Here is an 18,637-nt window from a genome sequence, read left to right as displayed (position 1 = left end):
CACGGTACTCTTTTGATCCATTGGAGACACTGATGTTCATATTTCCCTGACTACCCGACCCAATTCTCCAACTCTGACGAATGGTGCTTTGTTTGTGCTTGCTCTTGCAGTGGGTGTGGCTCCAATGGGGTGGACAGCTCTGCCTGTAGTGACACGAGTTCTGCCCCCATCGTCAACGGAGACACTGACTCCTCACCCTCCCACCAGGCCGCGCCCGTCCCCATGCAGACCGACAGCGATGCAGCCCCTCGGATAGGTGAGGCGACCTTCTAGTCATTTAGCCCCTTGGATAGGTGAGGTGACCTTCTAGTCATTTAGCCCCATGGATAGGTGAGGCGACCTTTTAGTCATTTAGCCACTCGGATAGGTGAGGCAACCTTCTAGTCATTTAGCCACTCAGATAGGTGAGGCAACCTTCTAGTCATTTAGCCACTCAGATAGGTGAGGCAACCTTGTAGTCATTTAGCCACTCGGATAGGTGAGGCGACCTTCTAGTCATTTAGCCACTCGGATAGGTGAGGCGACCTTCTAGTCATGCAGCCACTCGGATAGGTGAGGCGACCTTCTAGTCATGCAGCCACTCGGATAGGTGAGGCGACCTTCTAGTCATGCAGCCACTCGGATAGGTGAGGTGACCTTGTAGTCATGTAGTCTCTTGGATAGGTGAGGTAGTCTTTTAGTCATTTAGGGAGTGTTTCTATCCACAGCAAGAATCACATTAGTGACATTGTTCAGATATTTTCCCAACTACTTGGCATCATCAAGTCCCTTTCTACAGGTGTATTAATCAAGCACCTTGATTATCAATGCAGACTGGCTGCATGGATGGTGCTTGATTAATACACCTGTAGTAAGGGACCTGATGAGACTCATGAATATCTGAAAGCAGCTAGTGTTAAAAAGAAACCTTGTGGTAGTAGATGCTAGCCTACCTTATACAGTGTCAGATGAGCTGAATTAACACCAGTCACATGGATCTGCCATAATAGTCACCTATGAACATAGTTTTCACTCTGTAAGTCTTCTGTTATAATGTTAGTTATAACAACAGTTATGGTTATCAGCTCAGCCAGTCACTCACCCATTCATTAACCTCTGACTCGCTCTCCCTCTCTCCACACCTCTCTCTCTCTCTGTCCATTTCGCTCTCTCTCTCTCACTGTCTCTCTCTCCCTCTCTCTCCCTCTGTCTCTGTTTCTCTGTGTGTGTCTCTCTCTCACTGTCTCTCTCTCTCCCTCCCTCTCTCTCTCTCTGTTTCTCTGTGTGTGTCTCTCTCTCTCTCTCTCTCTCTCTGTAGTAAATGGCTCAGACAGTGCTGTGGCAGCATGCACGGAGGAGATGCCAGTTGCCGGTAGTTCAGACGAAGAGCGCGAGGCGGCAGCTGCAGACCCACCGGCCCCTCTTCCCTCCTCTTCCTCCTCTTCCTCTCCTGCCCCGGAGGCAGCCAACGCAGCCGCTGCAGCCGCCGCTGGCAGCTCCTCGTCCCCTTCACCAGCCACCGGCTCCAATGGCTCCTCGCAAGCAAACCAAGCAGCCAAACCGCGCCAGCAGACCCCCAACGCAGTCACAACAGAGCCTCTTCCTCCAGGGTACATGCACACACACACACATACACACATAAGCCCTTTTCAGACTGAGAAACGATACATTAGCGTTACAGAAATAGCGGGTTCAGGGGGATTTCGCAGTGTGAAAGGTAGACGTGTTTTGGTCCCGGGTTGCCTGAAGCCGAGTTCAGAGGCGAGTTTTGGGAGGCGTTGCCTAGCAGCATGTCACGTGCAATTTGGGAGTGAACAATGACGTGAAGCATGCCTTGGATCTCGGAGATAAACTGATAAACACAACTGTCATGCTAGTGCTACGTGGTTTAGTTTCTATGACTGCTGCCATTTCAGTTAGCTCGTTGGCTAGTTAGCTAGCAATAGGGCTAGCATTAGCATTATCTCCTAATGATTAGGCAAACGTTCCAGAAAGACGTGCTGGCAGCAGACGGTTTTGGTAACATAGCAACAATAAACAAACACTTGACCGAAGCCCTGAGAAAAGGAGGTTCAGGGCGCTCTGTGTAAAAAATGCGATTGGTGGACACTGCACCTAAAGTTGTCCTCATCTCTTGTGTGTTTCCTGTATTTTAACCTCCTGCCTTGCCAAATATGTAATCAGTCACACACCCCTAATAGCGGGGTTGACCTGTTCCTCTCACACTGAGCCCATCTCGGCAATAATACTACCCCTCGAGACGGGCTCAATTGCCGAGGCGGGTTGACTCCCCTCCCCGTGTCGGTCAGTGTGAAAGGAACAACATTGAATTCGGCTGATTTAGCGTTATATTCGGCAGTGTGAAAGGTGCTACATACATACACACACAAACACACAAACACACACACACACACACATTCTGTATACAGTGCCTATAGAAAGTCATCATACCCTTTTGAAATAGTTACTTTTTTTGTCTTACAGCCTGAAATCAAACCCATTTTTAAAAAAATCTTTTCCAGTTTTATTAACAAATTTAGCTGTACAACATCAAAATAATGAAAAAAAAGTCAGCAGTTCTGAAAATTAATAAAAAATTAAAAACTAGAATAACAGGGTTGGAAAAGTCATCATACCCCTGACTTAATACTTTGTAAAGCTTCCTTTTGCTTTCATTACAGCCATCAATCTGTTTGGATATATTTTCCGTGCAAAAATGTTCAAATTTATTCAAATTCTGTAGGGAATGGCAATGGACTGCTCTCTTCAAGTCAATCCACAGATTTTCTATAGGATTTAAGTCAGGGCTCTGACTTTGCCACTCAAGGATATTCACCATCCTATCCTTAGGCCACTGCTTTGTTCTTTTGGCAGTATGTTTAGGATTATTGTCATGTTGGAAGGCGAATGACCTCCCCATCCTCAGCTGTCTAGGAGAGGGATGCAGGTTTTCCTCAAGAATTTGGGTGTACTTGGCAGCATCCATTTTCCCTTCTATCCTGACCAATTGCCCAGTCCCCGCTGAAGAGAAACATCCCCAAAACATAATGTTGCCCCCACCATGCTTCACAGTAGGTATGGTGTGAAGCAAAAAGAAAAAAAAGCAAAGCTATGCCGCATTCTAGTGCATTCCAGTCTTGAGTCTTGACCTGCCCTGTATGACCTACTGCATATCCACTGCATTGCAGGCAGAGTGCAATAAGCCGGCCATGCCTGACTGCACATGAACATTCAGAGCGAGTTTCATCCTCTCGCGGTGTTCACGCTGCCTTGTCCGGCCGGTCAGACACTCGCTGACCTGGTGGAGGGGTCATGGCCTGGTGCCATGGATGTGTGTGACCTCTGTTAACCTCTGTGACCTCTCGGCTTCAGGTGGGAGCAGAGGAAGGATCCTCACGGAAGGACGTACTACGTCGACCACAACACGCGCACCACCACGTGGGAAAGACCACAGCCGCTCCCGCCGGGGTGAGTCCAGTCGGTCTTCAGTCCTGCCCAGTGCCCATATACTCTGCTGCTGGCTCGAGCGGTCAGCAGGCCTCACTGCCTGGGCACTGTGCCAGAATTCCGGAGCAGGCCTGTCTGTTTTGAAATATTTTCAAATGCATAGTCGTATGCAGCTTTTAACATTTCTGATAACCTCAAGCACAAACATTTCTGAAATGTCTTAGTGCTATATGTTTTGGTGTGTGTGAGTGTGCGCATGAGTGTGCGAGTGTGCGAGTGTGTGTGTGTGCGCATGAGTGTGTGTGAGTGTGTGTGTTTGCAAGTTTTTTTTTTTAAGTGGGGAGATGCATTATTGCGGCACTAACATGTCCTAGTCGAACTGTGGCTTGATTGACCATTTATTTTAATTTATTAAGTGGCTTTGGATGAACGTGTCCGCCAAACGCTGTGATGTAACTGTAAACGTTTTTCGATGACTGGACTGTGTGTGTGCAGCTGGGAGAGGCGTGTGGACGACCGCGGCAGGATTTACTACGTAGACCACAACACACGCACCACCACCTGGCAGAGGCCCACCATGGAGTCTGTGCGCAACTTCGAGCAGTGGCAGTCGCAGCGCAGCCAACTGCAGGGAGCCATGCACCAGATCAACCAGAGATACCTCTACTCCGTAAGAGCCAATCACAGTGCCGCGCACCACCACCACCACCACACGAGCACAGCCAATCGGAGCAGAGAACACAGCCTTTGTTTGACTTAAGTAGGATTCAGACCAAAGACTCCCAACAAGACGAGCCGCGACGTTCTAAAACCTTGCGACTGCGACTCAACGTGTTTAATGCACTGAGACGGCTTGCAACGGCTTGCAACTACGTGCAACTTCTAATTCACACCGCTGCAACTCAGTCTCGTCGCGTCGGGAATCTTTGGTGTGAAGTGGGCTTTAGACAGCCAATCAGAGCGGAGCGCACAACCTTTTGACTGAATCAGACAGCCAATCAGAGCGGAGCCCACAACCTTTTGACAGAATCAGGCAGCCAATCCGAGCATGTCAAACAGCCAGTCACAGTAGTGTCCGGTCTCATGTTAATCATGTTGATTGTGTTAAACATCCATTTCAAGAGGGTGGATAGAGGGAGAGGAGTGCCTGGGTTCACACGCTTGTCATTACAGTCTTTGGGCAGTGATGGGGACAGAGGTCAGAGTTCATCTATTCCTCCCCTGTTCCTGGCCACACTTTAAGGCTCCTATGGGCTCTTGCCTTGTCGCTTACTGTAACTTGATACGTGTTACTGCTAAGTACAGATACTTGATGTGTTGGTGGCTGATTGGTTTGCAGGTGAATAATAAGATAATCTCGTCACTAGTGATTAGCTCAGGTGAGTAATGGTTCTAGATGACGTGGGTAGTAGAGGGTCAGGAAAGTAAAGGTGAAAGTCTTTGGTTTTTAGCTTCGGAAGGCTAATGGAGGTGTGTGTTGCTGTTATTTGTTACCAGGCCTCTATGATGTCCGTGGAGAATGACCCACTGGGTCCTCTACCTCCTGGATGGGGTAAGCAACTCTCGTCTTCTGCAGGATTTACACACTCTGTCTCTCTCTCTGTCTCTCTTGTTCTCTCTCTCTCTCTCCCTCTCTCTCTCTCTCTTTCTCTCTCTCTTTGTCTCTCTCTCTCTCTCTCTCTCTCTCTCTGTTTATCTCTATTCATCTTCATCTCTGGCTGCACGTCTGGTCCATTGTCTTGTCTCTTGAGGGTCATTCTGTATTGAATCAGATAAGTTTGTTGCTGCACCATCTCAGATGTAGTTGAAACCTTGTCTATATCATGAATTGGGTCCCAAGGTTTTGCAGCCACATGGCCTGGGAAGCAATGTTTTGGGCAGTAATATTTTCAACAGTATTATTCGTAGCTAGCCTAAACTTTGTTGGATGGAAGACAAACATGTTCTCAGTATGCATCAACCATTAAATGTCAGTGTGGTGTACCCATTGGTTTTCTATTAGGTCTTAGATTTTGGAAATCATTGGAATGTAACAAAAGTGTTACAGGTCTTGTTTTTTTCTTGGTGTAGACCAACTTTGAGGAACTTTGAGGGAAATGGTGCACCGACCTTTTTCCTGAATTCTGTCTGATTTGACAGGGAATGACCCTTGTGTCCTTGTGTTGTTCTGAGGTTCTGCATGTCTGCTGTGACGATTGATTTACCTAAAATCATTTATCTGGGATGTGTTGTGTTTGTCTGGGAGGTATTGATGCGTCTATATGTAATAGGTCTATAAATATGGCCCTTTCCTTATGTGGGGTATATGTGTTTGTACCTCAGTACCTGTACCAGGCTTCAGACGTAATGGTTGCATTTCTGTGTCTGTGTGTTTGTAGAGCGGCGTGTGGACTCCAATGACCGTGTGTACTTTGTCAACCACAGCACAAAAACCACCCAGTGGGAGGATCCTCGCACACAAGGGTGAGCGCCATCCTCTTGACACAAGCCATCCTCATCAGGCATCTGGGGCGCCTACTGTTCCACATTTTATTATAGGATCACTTTTTAAATCCCTTTCTTTCTTTCTTTCTTTCTTTCTTTCTTTCTTTCTTTCTTTCTCTATATCTCCTTTCTTTCTTTCTTTCTCTGTTTCTCTTTCTTTCTCTCTTTCTTTCTCTCTCTCTTTCTCTTTCTTTCTTTCTTTCTTTCTTTCTCTCTTTCTTTCTCTTTCTCTCTCTCCTTTCTTTCTTTCTTTTTCTCTCTCTCCTTTCTTTTTTTCTTTCTCTCTTTCTCTTTCTATCTTTCTTTCTCTCTCTCTCTCTTTCTCTCTTTCTTTCTTTCTCTCTCTCTCTCTTTCTCTCTTTCTCTCTCTCAGGCTGCAGAACGAGGAGCCCCTGCCGGAAGGCTGGGAGATCAGATACACGCGTGAGGGCGTCCGCTACTTCGTGGATCACAACACGAGGACCACAACATTCAGTGATCCACGCACTGGCAAATCATCAGTGTACGCTAGTTTGTTTTCCTGTACCACTTGGTATACCCATCTCTGGTGTTCACATGTGTGTGTGTGTGTGTGTGTGTGTGAGAGAGAAAATGCAAGAAATGTAATGTGGGTCTTTCTTCCAGGAGCAGTAAAGGTCCTCAGATTGCCTATGAGCGTAGTTTCAGATGGAAGCTCGCTCACTTCCGCTACCTATGCCAGGTAAGACTTGCACACCTACTGTAGCTCCGGCTCCTCTCTCGCTGTCAGAGCACCTTGGGGAGGACTCCCCTTGTGGCCTGACTACCTGTGAAAATAGCACTGTGCTTTTTGTCTGCAGTCCAATGCGCTACCCAGCCATGTGAAGATCACAGTCTCCAGACAGACACTGTTTGAAGACTCCTTCCAACAGGTGAGTTGTCCGAAATCATGTACATACACACACACGCACACAAAGTTTTGAGCTTTGATACGATTCTTTAAGCCAACTATTTTTTTTTTATATATTATTATTTAATTTCAAAATGTCTGTCTGTCTGTGCAGATCATGGCTTTGAAGCCCTATGACCTGAGGCGGAGACTATATGTGATCTTCAGAGGAGAAGAGGGACTGGACTATGGTGGCCTTGCAAGGTCAGTGCTCACATACTCACACAAATACACCACCCTGGATTTGTGCCATCTCTAATATCCGCCTGACGAGAGCTATGGAAAGCTACAGTACACGTGTGCAAACTCCCTGACCCACATTAAGATACACCTTACTCTGTAGCCTTCTCTGATGCCAATACTTCCTCTTGCCTGAACAAATGCACACGTTACCAATGACCTGTTAGCATCCGGGCTGCCAACACAGTGACCTTGCTGTACCAAGATTGTATGGTTTGAACAGTTGAGTGAGTGAAGGAAATCCTGCTGACAAGGACTGCACTGACATACTGTGTCAGTCTGTGTTTTCCTTTTCCTCCCTTCCGTTTGTCTCAAATTCATTTTCAAATGCTAACATGTTTTATTGGCTTGAGAAATGGGCACTAACATTGCCAAAGCATTGCATTCATTCCATTGGATACGACATACAGAAATACAGATACAGAACATTTGAACAGAGACAAGAAATTAGAAAGCATGCATAAAACACACAGATTCACTAAAGTAACCTGATTTGTGGTCAACAGTGCTTATTGCAGTTTAACAGTTGTAATAACATTCATCTTTTGTGAAACTGTTTATTGAGAATTTGTTTTATTTAAACAGAAGGGTGTGTGTGACTGAGTGTTTACCGTATGTGAATTGACATATCCATGTTCCTTTCGGTCTGTCTGTGGCAGGGAGTGGTTTTTCCTGTTGTCTCACGAGGTGCTGAATCCGATGTACTGTCTGTTTGAGTATGCGGGGAAGAGTAACTACTGTCTGCAGATCAACCCAGCCTCCACCATCAACCCCGACCATCTGGCCTACTTCTGCTTCATTGGCCGCTTCATCGCCATGGTAAGGGGGCTCAATCTCAACTAGGACAGGGAGGCTGTTTGCATAGAAGAGTTCAGTACACACACACACACACACCTACCTACCTACCAGCCACTTAATCCTAGTCTGGTGTCCTTTAGTGCATCCAGACACATAATCATGCATATTACACACACAACTTGGGCCTTGACAAAATTGTATTAATAGAGAGCCTGAGACATGGCAGACTCAAAGATTATAGTTGTAGTTTCGCTAAACTCACAGCCTTTTGCTAAATGGGCTACTGACCACACATGCCCCTTTGTGGCCTCTCGGTCTGTCTTTCTCTGACCCTCTGTCCGTTTGTCTGTCCGTAGGCCCTGTTCCATGGCAAGTTCATCGATACAGGCTTCTCCTTGCCCTTCTACAAGCGCATGCTCAACAAGAAGCTTATCCTCAAAGACCTGGAGTCCATCGACCCCGAGTTCTACAACTCTCTCATCTGGATCAGGTACACCCGCACACACACACACACACACACACACACACACACAGAGAGATGCCCTTCACTGAAATGAAAGCTACATTTGTGAACTGGCATATGTATGTATTTGATTTGTCTATTTTTAAAGTATTAACATTATGTATGTTTGTGTGTGTGTGTGTGTTTGTGTCAGGGATAACAATATAGAAGAGTGTGGCTTGGAGATGTACTTCTCAGTGGACATGGAGATCTTGGGCAAGATCACGTCTCACGACCTGAAGCCCGACGGTGCCAACGTGCTGGTGACTGAGGAGAACAAAGAGGAGTACATTGGGTACGTACAGTACAGTACATTGGGTACGTACATACAGTACATTGGGTCCGTACATACAGTACCTTGGGTAGGTACAGTACATACAGTACCTTGGGTACGTACAGTACAGGCTCCCATGGGATAGGCTCCTCAGCTCTCTGAAATGTTAACAAAGCAGCTCATTGGTCGGCAACTCCATGTGGACTATTGCTGGGAAGCTGCACCCTGTCTGTGTAGTACAGTTGCTTTGCGATTGACTCCCCTTGTGTGTGTGTGGTTCATAGGTTGATGGCGGAGTGGCGCTTCTCTCGAGGGGTGGAGGGCCAGACTAAAGCCTTCCTGGATGGCTTCAATGAAGTGGTGCCCCTCCAGTGGCTGCAGTACTTTGATGAGAAGGAGCTGGAGGTGACTGGCTCACACACAAATACAAAAACACAATATATGTACACACAAGTACATTTACCTACAAAGTACAAACACCTACTAGACTAAAGTTTGTGTGTGTGTGTGTGTGTGTGTGTGTGTGTGTGTGTGTGTGTGTGTGTGTGTGTGTGTGTTAGGTGATGCTCTGTGGAATGCAAGAGGTTGACCTGCAGGACTGGCAGAGGAACACCGTATATCGCCACTACACACGGAACAGCAAACAGATCATGTGGTTTTGGCAGGTATGCAGATACTCAGACGAAAACATTACATTACATTACATTTGGCGGACGCTTTTTTAACCAAAGCCACTTACAACATGACATGTGCGTACGTACGTGCATGTGGTGGTCATACCTGTGTCTAACTTACCCTTTTGTGTGTCCGCAGTTTGTGAAGGAGGTGGACAATGAGGTGCGTCTCCGACTGATGCAGTTTGTGACGGGGACGTGCCGACTGCCACTAGGGGGCTTCGCTGAGCTCATGGGTAACCCAGCATAGGACTTCCCTTTCTCTCCCTCTTTCTCTGTCTTTTACCGTTCACCCCTGAAGTCCGCCTACAAAAATGCCCCGAAGCTGCCATTTCTGCCTGTATAAGGAGACCGGGATCTCCTCATATGGGCAAAGATGTTATATTACCCGGATCTCCTTATTTAGGCAAAGATGTTACCCGGATCTCCTTATTTGGGCAAAGATGGCAGCTTTGGGACTTCTTATTGGGCAACATCAGAGGTCGAATAGCATTATGGGCTGTATTTCTGATCTATTTCTCTGTTTTTCTCACTACTATGTGCTTTCCTCTCCCCTTGCAGGCAGCAATGGTCCACAGAAGTTCTGCATAGAGAAGGTTGGGAAGGACACCTGGCTTCCTCGCAGTCACACCTGGTCAGTATGGCGCCTCTTAGTCTTGACCTTTGACCTCAGTGTTTTTTTTTTTGTTTTGCTTTGTTTGGCCCCCTTTCATAACCTTGTAGTTCATGATATTGATACAACAACAGAAACATGACACAAATGTAGCTAAGCCTTAAGAAATCATGTCAGGCTTTGCTGGGATGAAGCACGTATTGAAATCTGACACATCTTAACTTGTTTGTTTATTTATTTATTTGTTTGCTTGCTGTAAACACAAGACTCGTCTGTGATGCAACTTTTTTTGTTGTTTGTTTCCTCCCATCAGTTTCAACAGGCTGGATCTGCCTCCCTACAAGAGCTACGAGCAGTTAAAGGAGAAGCTGCTCTTCGCCATTGAGGAGACGGAAGGCTTCGGCCAGGAGTAACCCTCCCCCTAGACCCCCCCCACACACACACCCCGTGCCCCGTGTCCCCCAGCTGTCCTTCTTCCCCACCCCACTCACCAAAAGGAAAAGAATTGCACAGATATTTACCAATGTACATAAGCTATTCTCACATTTCAAACCAAAATCTTAATCGGCAACCTCATGTTAGTGATTTTTAGCTCTTCTACTCCTCCCCTGTGTCTGGCTGTGATTATGCAAGCAAACGCTCCCGCGCTTCTCCTGAAAAGACTCTGCCTGGCCGAACAGGTGTGTGAGTGAGATGGTCTGTGTGTGTGTGAATGTATGTGTGTGAATATGTGTGTGTGTGTTTGAGAGAGAAAGTAGTGAAACTCAGTGCTTGGCTCTAGTTTTATAGAGCTACTGAGACCGTATGACTGACAGCTGATCTTGTTGCTGCTGCCACCCCCTCCAAACAGTATTCAACACCGCACTGAGGGGTGTGTGTGTGTATATATATGTATATATATATGTATATATACATATATATATGTCTGTGTGTGTCTGTGTGTGTGTGTGTGTATTCATGTGTGTGAAAAGGGAGCTGTACAAAGGTGAGTGTACAGTTCTGCGGTGGCCTTACTAAGTTTGTATGTATGTATGTGTGTGGGTGAAGTGTGTGTGTGTTCTCTGTCTGGGTGTGTGTTTGTGCTGTGGCCATGTTTGTGTGTGTGTGTGTCGTCATCATCTCCTTGTCCCTGCTTTGGCTGTGTGTTAATTTGTGAGGACGACACCCTGTCCACTGTGGTCAGGATACTAACTATAAGCACTGTCTCTAATGCAACTATACACACAAACAGCATCTCTAACGCAAGAATAGATACATTCACACACACACACACATACACACACCAAAGAAGACCAGTATCCAATTGGTCACTACATCGTTGGATACTGGAGGGGACGTTCGCTGTGTGAGATGTGTGCTAAGGCTTTGAGGTCATGATCTAAGGACCTCTGAACATTGTTTTGCTGGTCTCATATGGTGTTGTCGTGTAGCAACGCCACACACACACACACACACACACACACACACACACACTCTCACACTCTCTCGTCTACAAACCCACACCAGAGCAGTAATGTGCCTGTTTCCACGCCAACGCGCCGCTTCACAGTGTTCACCATTTCCACTTCAACGCAAAAGGACTCTAGTTTTTTTGTTGTTGTTGTTGTTGTTTTGATTTTTTTTCCCTGCTGTCTGGTCTGAAATGTGAAATCTCTCCCTGGCGGCGGCGGTGGCTCCACAAGGACAGCCCAACACCCCCATGCTCCTCCTGACTGCGGTGCGGACCAGCAGGATGCGCTGCGTCTGATCATGCCTCCTCTGATGAGTGCTCCTGCTGGCCACCTTGCCCCTTCCCAGACTACCCCACAACCCCCCCCCACCCCACCCCCCACACTGGTGGCTCTCAAAAGCAACAAATAACAACAAGACTCTCGTTTCTCCCTGAAAACAATGACAATAACAAATGATTGTATGGGGAGCAGAGCAGATCTCGCCCATCAAGCGAAGCTGCCTGGTCTGGCCATTGACCCTCTCGTCCTGCGTAACACACACACACACACTCTCTCTCACACTCTTGCGTACTCAGAAACCCAGTGTAACATATCAGCTGTAGATAGACACTGTACAGACTGACCCTTGCTGGAGATGTGTATAAAATATTCATTTTTAATCTGCTTTACCCATTTTAATGGATTGATTGATTGACTGACTGATTGATTAATTGATTGGTTGAATGAATGGAGACACAACAACAAAACAAAAAAAAATGGTGGGGGGTGCGCTGTGCTCAGGATTCACCAAAACCCTGTTGGCTGTCAATCTGTTGGGAGTGATTTTTCTCTTGGTTGGATCTGCCTGTGGAAGACATGTACTTAATAAATGTGTCCGACCAGCAGGTCTCTGCCTTTGCTTGTGTGGAGCATGGTGTTGGGGCGCCAGACAAGTTGTGGGTTCAGTTCCCGGGCTCCACCGTTGTGCCCTTGAGCAAGGCACTTAAGCCCAAGTTGCACAGGAGATACTGACCCTTGTAATATAATTCACGTATACAAATCACTTAAAAATATCTGCTTAATGAATTAACGTAATGTAATGCAAAATGTGGTGTCGAGATATTTAAAGGAAGCCCAGAGGATTCTAGGGGGAAGAGGAGGGTGGGGCGAGGAAACTGATTTCCATACTGAGCTCATGAGAGATTTGTGCAACCAGAGGTGTTACAAAATTACTATTTTATTTCATTTCAAAAGTTAAGGGAAGTTTGTAAACCATTCATCACTTTGGGACAGAAAACATTAAGGCAGATTTACAGGGCGGTAACATGAGAAACAGGCTGAAATCAACAACTGGCGCCGAGTCGCTTTATGCAGGGACAGGCTCCTCTTCAGGAGGGATACATCACACGTTGAGCTTCTTGAGAAGATCCACAGCCTCTTTATGCACCTGAGAGGAAAATAGACACTTTTTATCCAGATATCACAATTTGAAATAAGTTCTTGCTGAAAAGGAATACGCATTGTGTTCTGCATTGTGTTACATCTGACTATTGTATATTGGTGTAAAGGTACCATTTCATTAGACCCCAGGAAACAAAAGTTCAGTTCTATAATCATTGATTGACAACAGTGGTGGTCCCAGCATAAATGATGATAAAACTAAAGTAGATATGGGGTAGACTAAGCCACAAATGATGAATTTGAGTCATGATATTGGAGCTATGTGAAGCTGAAGTGTCAAAGGCAACTCCACACAAACTATAACGACATGGTCATTGGTCACTTTCCGTTATCGTTATAGTTATCGTGGGGTGAACGGCCCACTACTGGTGCAGAATGGAGATGGCACCTGTTTATCTTCTTCTGTGTGAGGGGCATAATCTCGCGCCCTGATCAGCCATGCCACCGCATTCCCATTGTCCTTCATCATCATGTAGGCCTTGCCCATCATCAGCAGGTTCTTGCTGTAAAAGTTAGGATCCACTGCATCAAGAGGGAAATAGAAGTAGTCTGTTATCCATCAGACAACAGCCAGATTTGCTTGGCGGATTCATAAGAGTGACGATACAGTATGTTAGATGGGTGTGGTATGTGATGGCCAAGAAGGGCAGAAAAGTGATGACAGATAAGTAGACAATGATGTGTCAGTGCTGAGCAGTACCTTCCTCTGCTTTCTGGAAAAAGGCGAGGGCCTGAAATAATTAAGAACAGAAAGGAACATCAGTTTAGAAAACACTAAGATCTAACAATGCCCTTCCATTTCCTATTATTCCTTGTCTTGGCCTAAAGCTATCCGACGATTACACCAGTCTATTCGAATAGAAAAGTTGCTTACGTACATAAATGATTGGGTTATTTAAATTTAATTTACCTCCTCAAATGTGGCTGTGGGTGGAGAGGCAAATATCATAGCCGCTACTTTGCGTTGGTACCAAGGAAGCTCCGCAAAGGCAAAGCACCTGTCAGGTAAAAACAAACCATGCTACTGCTATTTTGCCCTTGAATACAGCACATCCCATGTAATATGTTAGATCAGTGAAAAGGGCACAAGCTACCTACCAGTAGCCAAGTATGTGTAAAGAAGTGGCATCTTTGGGGTTGAGCTGTACTGCCCTCTGCAGGAGACAAAAATAAGTTCATTTTTTTTCTCCTCAATCTGATTATTCCCCACCATGATGGAAAGGAAATTGTGTACTACATGAATATGCCCACCTCCAGATGTTCTCTAATGATGTAGGAGTTCCCAATTTTCACTTTGACTCCTTCGTAATCGCCAACATCACTCAGGCACACCGCATACCACTGGCCCACAGAAAAAAACACTCAGTTATTCAGACATGATATTCAGACATAGCAAGCACACGTTTGTTCTTTGAAACTGCTTTGAACAAGAGATTATGTATGCAAACATCTGAAAATGTGAAACGCAGACGCTTGTGTTCTCTTCTTAACTGGACTTAGTGAGTTTTTTGACTCTCCATGACTCACTTGGACTCTCACTACTAGTCTGCCAGTAGTGAATGCAACATGGAGACCAGAGAGGATTAGGCTGACAGTGAGTGGGACTGATGACAAACAATATTTAATTTCATTTGGTAAGACAAAAAGCAGAATACTTGTGATGCTACCACAAATAAAAGCCAGGGATGAAATAATCAGGGATTTCAAATGTATTCCCTTTAGTTAAAAAGGACAACTTTATTGTGTAAGACTATTGAGTATGTATATTACACCACTCACTGTTGTAATTGGAAGTGTAACAAGAACAGTGATTGGCGTAACATGCTGGTAGTCGGCTCTACGTGAAGTGCACCTTGTAGACGAGTAGCTCATTGGAGCAGGTTACCTTATGAGCAGCAAAGCAGGCGTCGTTCTTCTCTAGGGCCCGTGTGACGTATTCTAACGCCTCATAGGTCAGCTTCTTCTTCTGGTCTGCCCCCACGTGTGCCAGGAGAGCGAGATCACGACACGCCCGCGCCAGGCGCCAAAGGAACTCTGCATCGTCGCTGATCAAGAGAGAGGTACAGTACGTAAGTATTGTCTCAGTAACAACTCCACATAAGCCCCCTCCCCATCTCAAGGAAGGAATCTTTAATGCGGTAGATGTTCCATACTGTATTGCATGCAAAATGGTACAGTGTGTGTCTGGTAGGCATGCCTTTCCAGTCTTCGATGGCGATGACTGTTAGTCGAGTTTGGTCTTGCTCTGCTGATTTATAGGCAATGCTAAAACCGAGGCCATACCACTACTCCTGAAATCAGTCAGGTAAAAGTAGAGCAGAGGGCATTGATGACCGGTATAACCACATGCTCACTCCCAGCACGAATGAACCCCTGAGGCATTTTGCTTTCTCCGTCACACCAACACACATTTAAGCGTGTGCTCCGTCTGTGCAAATAATTGCATCCTCTCTTTAAACACACACACACACACACACACACACACACACACACACACACACACACACACACACACATACCTGTATAATTATAACTTTGTACCTGTTTTTGTACTGCAACAGGAGCTGGTGGAGTTTCTCTGTTTCCCCACAGCTGTAGAGATAGTCAGCCTGTTCCAGCACCTCTTCGACTGCAACAAAACCCACCAGTAATCCACCACTAATCCAACACTACATATGCTTTACACAACTGGACTGGAGAAATATCCTTATCTTAGCTGCCATAGCCATCACCTGACTGTGACGGGGCGAGTAGTCACCCTCGCTGCCTTCATTATGTTCGTTGTCTATGTCGGGTTGCATGTTAGTTGAATGCGTCTATGTTTATCCTGGTACCGTTTACAATCATCAGTCATACATGTCATTCATCAGACCCTTCCTCCGTTCTCCCATAGCTGTTATATGTATAGGCCTAGAGATTAACATCAAACACTATACGGCGAGGCATACGCTAAGCAACACCTAACTTCACAACTCCCTACAGTTTAAAACATTCACAATTCAATCACGTTACGTCTGTTAAAATAACCACACAACGTTGTGTCATAAATGTTCCGCTTTAAAGAATCATTCACACATAGAATGTCATTATCAAGTCGTTAAATGTTTGTCCTACCGGTGTCCATTGTCGCGTCTTCAGTCTGTTTGTAAAGGAGTGAATGCTGTGTCTTGTCTTTCTTTTAGATCTATGGTCTTGTCTGTTTAAAAACATTCTGCCACTTCCTGGGTCACCCAGGCTTACCTGACTGCAAGACAAGTTTCCCTGAGGGGACAATAAAGTAAACCTAACCTAACCTAACCTAACCCGGGTCAATTACGAAGTAACTAAGCTGTAACACTGTTTTGTTATGCAAAACTTCAGTGATTAACTGTATGTATTTTGTTTATTTTCTAGGTCTTTAGAATGTTGTTTTGTGCTGTTTTAAGCGTATTTATATTATTTAACTGTAAACACCCCTACTGAACTTTAGTGTTGGACCAATTTGAGGGGTGCGTTCAGGCTTACTTAAACTGATGGTTTCAGTCTGAAGGGAAGTTCTTGATGTTGAGACGTATGTCTGGAGATACTCAGCAATGTAGTGAATATTGACTCGCGTATTTAGTCTATACAGTTGACTGTATTATTTCTTTGCATTATTGAATTCATTATTATTTTGACTATCAAGTCTATTTATTTTCTTGAGCAATTTTTTTTTTTTAATTTCTCTATTACTTTTGCCCATTGGGCCTTATTTGGGAAAAATACTCGTCTTACTTCATCCTTTTTCTGAGTGCTATTTTCCAACTACCTCACACCGCTCCGACCACATCTACCCTTAACACTGACATTTCCTCTTCTGTGGACTGTTGAAATGTGGGCTAATCTGCCCACAATTCCAGATAACTACAAAGCTACAGTAATCTCAGGCATGGCATTGGGGGTGGGGTTGGGGGGGGGGGTGCATAGCTCATCCATTGGTGTTATAGGTGGCTGCCAGAGAGACTGGCCTCTTGTGTGAATGAGCAGGAGTGTCTGATGTGTTGAGGCTCACCTTGACTGAGTGCGTGGACAGTTGCGGCCGTCCGTAATCTCTGGTACAACTCACCCCCCAGATAACAAACAGCAGGTACAGAGAGCAACCAGAGCCCCCCTCCAGCCTACACACACACACACACACACACACACACACACACACACACACACACACACACAGCATTCAAAAAGTTAGCTCATCGTTACACAAACACACAGTGTCACACACACACACACACACACACACACACACACACACACACAAAGCATTCAAAAAGTAAGCTCATCGTTACACAAACACACAGTGTCACACACACACACACACACACACACACACACACACACACACACACACACACACACAAAGCATTCAAAAAGTTAGCTCATCGTTACACAAACACACAGTGTCACACACATACACACACACACACACACACACACACACACACACACACACACACACACACACACACACACACACACACACACACACACACACACACACACACACACACACGAACTATGTGTGAATCTAAGAATGAAGAGAGCTTTTGTTGAGTTTTACAAGAACAAGGGTCAGTTTCCCAGAGTTGTGCTGTCTGACCGATAATAGCCCCAAACACCTCAAATACGACTGGGGCAACCTCAAGTCAGGGCTGGGAGCCAACTACCCAGACAGGGGCAGCCCTGTGTCCTGCACCTCGCAACTCTGTTCCAATGATTAATCTTGTCACAACCTTGTTTTTATTTTTATCATTTTCCTTGCGTTACAGTGAAGCTCACCAAACTAAGTTGATTTCGTGCACTTAAACTTAAGTACATAGCAAATCCACTAGGGCTAGAGAGATTGAGTGACGGTCAGAAACAGAGAGCCATGAGCTATTCGACAAAACTTTGAGAGGATGTCTTCAGTGAAATGCGTCCGTTCCACCTATTTAGAACTGAGCGTCTTCAACAAAGACATAGTTTGCTGCTGTTTTGTTGTCAGAAGGCCGATCAGCTTTCAGATGCCCTTTGTCCTAGATATTGATACACTCATTCAGACTGAGGGGCATTACCTCCTCCTAGTTGACATTGAACAATCATAACATACTTACAGTGGCTGTCTGTCCTCGAACAGTTAGAGATCGTTTTAGTCTTGCCGAGCGGGCGGTCCTGCTCATAGGGAAGACCCGGGTAACGGATCGTAGGAAGCTTGTAGTCGCCATGACTCCCCGATCTTACAGTACAGCAAAGAGTGAGCAAGGAGTGACTAGGCTACCCTCAGAACCAACAAGCTAACAATGTTGTCGAGAGAGACAGCCGGCAGACAAAGTGGAACGCCCCCTGTTCTGTCGGTTTCTGACATCAATGTGGTCTACATTTTAACACCGAGCCAAATTGATGTCCTATTTATTCTAGTCTAGTTTTCATAAAGTGCAAATGCACCCGCACACAAATCTGGCAAGAAGAAAGTTAGTATGTTGCCAATCTCTGAGAGTAGCATTTCGCATTTCTCATAAAGTGCAGAGAGTGACTTAATATAGTACGGGTGGAAACATAGTCTTGATTTTTATTAGTTCCGGATTTGTGCCCAGCGAAAGCCATATCGATGGCTTTGTGCCCAGCATAAGCACAAAAATACTTCCAGTAGGCTAATATAATTAACTCTGTTTGATTGGATTTTACATTTTCTTAAAGTTTCCATTTTTGTCTGCATATTCACCGAGACACTTAAATACATTTGTTTCGTGAAAATGAATTGATTATGTGCTGGAAAAGTGTCCCTCGCTCAGATAAGGATGCTACCTATTTTTTACAGTGATTGCTACACAACA

At 45.5% G+C, this 18,637-nt stretch overlaps 2 protein-coding genes across 4 annotated transcripts in view; one reads left to right on the top strand and one right to left on the bottom strand.

Annotated features, from left to right (window-relative positions):
* LOC134065722 (NEDD4-like E3 ubiquitin-protein ligase WWP1) overlaps nt 1-12,250 on the top strand; it is a 20,156-nt gene extending 7,906 nt beyond the window's left edge. The window contains exons 8-25 of one of the 3 annotated variants that reach the window (XM_062520742.1): nt 111-256; nt 1,298-1,589; nt 3,352-3,447; nt 3,922-4,096; nt 4,924-4,978; nt 5,805-5,889; nt 6,284-6,412; nt 6,541-6,610; nt 6,729-6,800; nt 6,933-7,021; nt 7,717-7,876; nt 8,212-8,345; nt 8,512-8,652; nt 8,916-9,036; nt 9,192-9,296; nt 9,445-9,541; nt 9,867-9,939; nt 10,232-12,250. In XM_062520742.1, the coding sequence (XP_062376726.1) occupies nt 111-256; nt 1,298-1,589; nt 3,352-3,447; nt 3,922-4,096; nt 4,924-4,978; nt 5,805-5,889; nt 6,284-6,412; nt 6,541-6,610; nt 6,729-6,800; nt 6,933-7,021; nt 7,717-7,876; nt 8,212-8,345; nt 8,512-8,652; nt 8,916-9,036; nt 9,192-9,296; nt 9,445-9,541; nt 9,867-9,939; nt 10,232-10,331 (2,140 nt within the window). In that variant the 3' untranslated portion in view covers nt 10,332-12,250. Of the gene's footprint in view, nt 1-110; nt 257-1,297; nt 1,590-3,351; nt 3,448-3,921; nt 4,097-4,923; nt 4,979-5,804; nt 5,890-6,283; nt 6,443-6,534; nt 6,611-6,728; nt 6,801-6,932; nt 7,022-7,716; nt 7,877-8,211; nt 8,346-8,511; nt 8,653-8,915; nt 9,037-9,191; nt 9,297-9,444; nt 9,542-9,866; nt 9,940-10,231 lie in introns of all 3 variants that reach the window. The other 2 variants (XM_062520741.1, XM_062520740.1) reach the window with 2 other exon arrangements.
* A 319-nt stretch (nt 12,251-12,569) lies between these two features.
* Nucleotides 12,570-18,309, bottom strand: rmdn1 (regulator of microtubule dynamics 1). The gene is made up of 10 exons (XM_062520743.1): nt 17,918-18,309; nt 16,840-16,945; nt 15,351-15,438; nt 14,695-14,854; nt 14,061-14,150; nt 13,908-13,963; nt 13,720-13,807; nt 13,510-13,540; nt 13,198-13,331; nt 12,570-12,795 (listed from the first exon to the last, which is right to left on the bottom strand). Exons 1-10 carry the CDS (start codon nt 18,026-18,028, stop codon nt 12,751-12,753), a joined length of 909 nt encoding a protein of 302 aa, XP_062376727.1. The 5' UTR covers nt 18,029-18,309; the 3' UTR covers nt 12,570-12,750.
* Between the last annotated feature and the right edge of the window lie 328 nt (nt 18,310-18,637).

This window comes from Sardina pilchardus, chromosome 19, assembly GCF_963854185.1.
Source record: "Sardina pilchardus chromosome 19, fSarPil1.1, whole genome shotgun sequence".
Classification (NCBI taxonomy): Eukaryota; Metazoa; Chordata; class Actinopteri; order Clupeiformes; family Clupeidae; genus Sardina; species Sardina pilchardus.
Note: the sequence above shows the minus strand (reverse complement) of the source record. Positions and strands in the feature narration are given on the sequence as shown.

Bases quoted from the DNA above. Each gene is read 5' to 3' on its own strand.
- rmdn1 (XM_062520743.1), bottom strand. From the start codon at position 18,028: ATGGCGACTACAAGCTTCCTACGATCCGTTACCCGGGTCTTCCCTATG. The intron at 13,808-13,907 runs GTAGGTAGCTTG...TTTACCTGACAG, and splicing joins TTACACATACTTGGCTACTG to GTGCTTTGCCTTTGCGGAGC. The intron at 13,541-13,719 runs GTAAATTAAATT...TAATTATTTCAG, and splicing joins CCACAGCCACATTTGAGGAG to GCCCTCGCCTTTTTCCAGAA.